Consider the following 4,740-nt stretch of genomic DNA (forward strand, 5'->3'; position numbering starts at 1 on the left):
GGGTCCCTCTCCCCGGCCCGGGGGCTCCAGCTCGGAGCGCGGCGGGAGTGGGCGGCGAGCGCGGGCCCGCGAGGTAAGGAGGGCGGGCGGCGGGTGGGGACTGTCCCGGCACGTGTGCGCGCGGGTGCAAGTGCGGCTGAGGGGGTGGGGGGCCCGGCCAGGGAGCGTCCCCCCAGGCCACCTGCCCCCCAGCCCCCCGCACCTGCGCTAGGGCGCTCGTCACCCGCGTCCCCCACGCCCTCTCGTCCCAGTTCCCCTCATCCAAACCCCACCCCTGCCCACTCAGAATTTCCCACTGCAGAATCAGACCGAAACCTGGAGAGACAGCGTTGCCTTTTCGCTCTCCTCGCCTCCCCCTCCTCCTCCTGCTATAAATAACCTGGACTAGAGGGTCAGGCACGTCACACGGCGAGAAACCAGGACCCTGAGGTTTTCTTCTTTGGGAAAATAGGGGGCAAAGGGTGAGGAGAGGAGAAAGAAATCGCTCGTGAGTAGTGAAGAAAAGCTTGCTCCTGGACCCCTAGAAAAGACCAGGCATCATTTTATTCTTCGTTTCTTTCCCATTCTTCCTTCTTAATTTAGCATTTCTTTCTTATTCTCCACCTGCCCACCCCCGCCCCAAATCCAATGGGCTGCTCAGCGTTCCTCCCATTGGTTTCTTTCCTCCCTCCCCCTTCGACTCCTGCTCCCAGCATCACCTTCCCCCACCCCCAGCCGCACTACCTCCACCCCCATTCCACCCTCGCCCCCACCCCCGTCTCGTCCCAGGCGGGGGATGCTGTTCTGCACAAAAATAAAGTTCAAACTCCTCGCCCTTTTCTCCTGCTGAGACCAGAAGTGGGCTCCCGCTCGCACCTCACACCTGCCGTCCCCTAAATTCCTAATCTGGTTTTGCATATTTAAGAAGACACACACATCCGAAACATTCACAGCCCGCGAGCTGCAAAACTGCCTCCGGCAACTACCGAAACTTACCAGACGCTATAGTTGTTTTTATCTTAAAGATAGGACAATACAGATTTTACTCTTGATGCTCTTGTGAGATGGCTTTTCTATATTATTAGATATGTATATATTATACATATATATGCTTTTCCTTTTTCCCCTTTAATTTTTTTTTTTTTTTAATTTTTTTTTTTTTAAACAAGGAAATCTGCTCGGTCTCCGGCAGCCGCCGCTGCCCCTTTGATGTTTTGGTACGCCGTGCGCATGCGCCTCACATTAGAATTACTGCACTGGGCAGACTAAGTTGGATCGCCTCTCTTCAGTGAAACCCTCAATCCCATCAAAAACTAAAGGGATGTGGAGAGTCCGGAAAAGGGGCTACTTTGGGATTTGGTCATTCCCCTTAATAATCGCCGCTGTCTGTGCGCAGAGGTAAGTGGACCCAGCATTTTTTTCCCCTTTCTCACTTTGAAGGGCTCTGTCTGCATACCTCTGTGAGCAGGGATTTATAGTAAGGATGAGATAAAGACGCTGTGCTGGTTTCCTTACTGATGCCTGTTTATTGTCATTTCTTTTTTTAGTGTCAATGACCCTAGTAATATGTCGCTGGTTAAAGAGACGGTGGATAGGCTCCTGAAAGGCTATGACATTCGTCTGAGACCAGATTTTGGAGGTAATGGGGTTGCCTGGTAGATAAGAACAGTCCAGCTATAACCGGAGCTGTCTTTTGAGCCTTGTGCGCGCTCTCTTCCTCTCCCTAGTTGTGGGTGCATGTGGTGTACTGGATGTGGCTCTATTTTACCATGCTGAGAAACGGATCCAAACTTAAGGCGATTTGTTACTATCCAGCATTTAAGCGGTCCTTCAATGAGACCCTCTTAAGCCTGTACTCAAATTTGGTGACTGCTGTCCTTCGGCTTCACTGTTATAAATCCTTTGCTTCACTGTGCTTGCTTCCTTGAGATACAGACCTCATAAGTTTAGTTAATGGTGTGTCCAGAGAAACTGGCTTACGGAAGGCCATCGTGAACATTTTTGAGGGCAATATGTGCAGGCAGTTGTTGAGAGGTGACATTAACCCCCTGTGCCCTCCTACTTTGGAAGAGTTCTTCTGGCCGCGGTTTAAAGTGGCTTATGTCTGTATGCTGTCCGGTCTTCCAAGCCTCACAGCATGGGGCGAGAAGCGGGGAGGATACGGGGATGGGAGGGTAGGGGGAGAAATGGGAGGGTAGAGAGGGTGGGGGGTGGGGAGACCTCTCTCGCAGCCATAGATATATGCTGATACATCCATTTAATTTTGCTTCAGACTCATGAAGCTCAAAGAGTTAAAACCTGCACACTGAAGACGGGGAAAGGAAAGAATGAGGGGGAGAGGGCTTCAGCGCAATATATAAAAATCCCTTGGTCTAGAAAGAGTCTTGTGCTTCTGTGAGTTCTGTGTATTCACATGCTGAGACATCTGCATACGCAGACTGAGCTGGAATCCCTCGCCCATCAGCACACGTGTGTTCAACAGAGCATTTCCTAAAGGAATGAATGCCTGCCACTCTTTAACAAAGGAGCAGGGAATTGAAAAATTTGAGGGTGAACAGTAGAGAGGGTTTTTAGAAAGAGTGTCACATGCCTAGGGACAACTCTTGCTAAGAATGAATGAAGTTCGGGGAAATCACGTGGCTGGCCATCTTGGTTTGCAGGTCCCCCAGTGGCTGTGGGAATGAACATTGACATCGCCAGCATCGACATGGTTTCTGAAGTCAATATGGTGAGTATTGAGGTTTATGGCTATGTCTCTGCAGACCTTCATTTCGGGACAGGGAGGAGGAGGGAGCCAGCTTTTGGGGTGGGTTGTGCGTGAGTTTCTGTATGAGATGAGGGAGAATTCACTGTGTTTGAGGTTACAGAGTTGGCTGTTTGTGGTCCCTGGTTCAGATTCCTGGGACCTGGCACAGAGCGAGTATAATGCATCACGTACTGACGCGTAAAACTCAGCCACATGCAGGAGACACCCTGTGGAAGCCACATTTCTTGAGGCTCAATGGGAAACCCAGTTCATCAAGTCATTTTATGGGTTTGGAATGGAGTCAGGGGAAGAGGGAAAGGTCTTGATTTGACATTTAACAGAGAGTGTAATATACAAACTAAACTGTAACAAAGACCCTGGGATTCTGATACCACTTGTTGCTTTCGGAAATCACCTCTTTACAGCTAATGGCAAGCCCCTCCCCCCCAACCCCCTTGTTTGCTGTCTCCTCTAACCCCTCCTGCCCACCAAAATAAAATGAAATTTGTCCACCCTGTTTCCAAAAGGCAGACTCAGACCCATGTGTTATATTTGGTCACTTCTGCAGTGTTGTTCACTGCATTTCCTAAGGTCGTATGATTTATTGACAGCAGCACTCTTTAGTGGCTACCTTTGGACTTGGGGCAAGTGCTAAGAGAAAGGTTCTGTGTACCTGACCAGGAAACCCGTGGGGGGTTTGCTTCATGCAGGAGCGCCCCCTGCTGCCCATGTTGGATCACTGCCTATATGCAAGACAATGACAAGTTTCCCAGATACCCACACTTGCTTGGGGCATTTCTCTAGTGACTTTTCTACTCTATGTTTTTAAAGTTTTACCCTTTGGAAAAGTTTCTGTAGATAGGCCACATTTTAATGTAAAGTGCCATTGTTACTTTACATCCTGATAGTACATCACGTTTCAGAGGATTGTGTTATAGTATAGTTCTGTCTAGAAATTGGATGAATTATTAAAGAAGAGGGTGTAACGTGTAATCTTTTATGCAGAGCACTTCTAAGCCAGCCATCACGACTTGAAAGTTAGCTCTCAATGTTACACACATTTCCATATTCCCAGAATTCAGACAAAGAGGAAGCTCGAATAAGCAGCATAGTCCCTATGCACTGTCCAAAGAAAAGTGACAATCCTGAAGTGTCACAAGATTCTGAAGCATCCTGCGAATACTCAAGGGAATATTCAACTATTTCAGTAATGCTTTAATGACATAAATCTTCTTGTATTCTAATGATTGGGAATGTTTTTATCATATAGTATATAAACATAGACTAAAGACAATATTGAATGATTCAGAACCATAGATTTCCCACACATAATGAAAATCCCCTTTGTGGATAATGTTTCTTTCTTTGGAAATTATTTAATTTCCCAGATATACAAGTATTCTCTTTTGTGGGATTTGAGAGGTCTTTTATCAGTTTACATTTTGAATTTCAGCATAAAAATTTAAAAAATGTCCCAATGTGAGTGCCTCCTAAGTCCCAGGTACTTGAAACTAAACTGCATTGCTAAAAACAAAGAAATATAGAAGTCAAGTGTGTTTCTCTGTGTCCTGCATGTGGCTGAATCAGATCCCTTTCTTTTGTATTTTGCTTCGTATATCCTCTTCTCTCCCTTGTAAGTTTTATTTTACCACCTCCCTCTTTAGAGCATCACAAAAATGAGATTTTATTAGAAAAAATTAAGAAACATTTAGAATCCAAAGAGGCAGTCATGAGATGACTACAAGTTGCTGTAAGGTTAGCTAAGAATTCAGATGCATTATATCCTAAAACTGTTTAGAATGACAGAGTTTTTATTTTGTTTTGCCTTCTTAAGTTTTGTTTATTTTTCATCTGCATGCAACATTTTGGAGAGATATCTAAGGTGGACACAATGCCAAGACCTGCTAGTCAAAAAATAGATCCAGCTAGGGGGAGGTGTCACCACTTAAAGCTATTTACTGTTGCTGAAAAATCATGAGATGTTGAAAGTGCAAAAATAAATGTCAGGTTGTAAA

The 4,740-nt window shown here is 46.1% G+C and overlaps 1 protein-coding gene across 1 annotated transcript; it reads left to right on the forward strand.

Moving 5' to 3' along the window:
- Positions 1–1,185: 1,185 nt before the first annotated feature.
- On the forward strand, positions 1,186–3,070 carry GABRB2 (gamma-aminobutyric acid (GABA) A receptor, beta 2). The gene is made up of 3 exons (XM_008577236.1): positions 1,186–1,377; positions 1,527–1,618; positions 2,640–3,070. Exons 1-3 carry the CDS (start codon positions 1,301–1,303, stop codon positions 2,798–2,800), a joined length of 330 nt encoding a protein of 109 aa, XP_008575458.1. The 5' UTR covers positions 1,186–1,300; the 3' UTR covers positions 2,801–3,070.
- The last annotated feature ends 1,670 nt before the right edge of the window (positions 3,071–4,740 follow it).

This window comes from Galeopterus variegatus, unplaced genomic scaffold (genome assembly GCF_000696425.1).
Source record: "Galeopterus variegatus unplaced genomic scaffold, G_variegatus-3.0.2 Scaffold1465, whole genome shotgun sequence".
Taxonomy (NCBI): domain Eukaryota; kingdom Metazoa; phylum Chordata; class Mammalia; order Dermoptera; family Cynocephalidae; genus Galeopterus; species Galeopterus variegatus.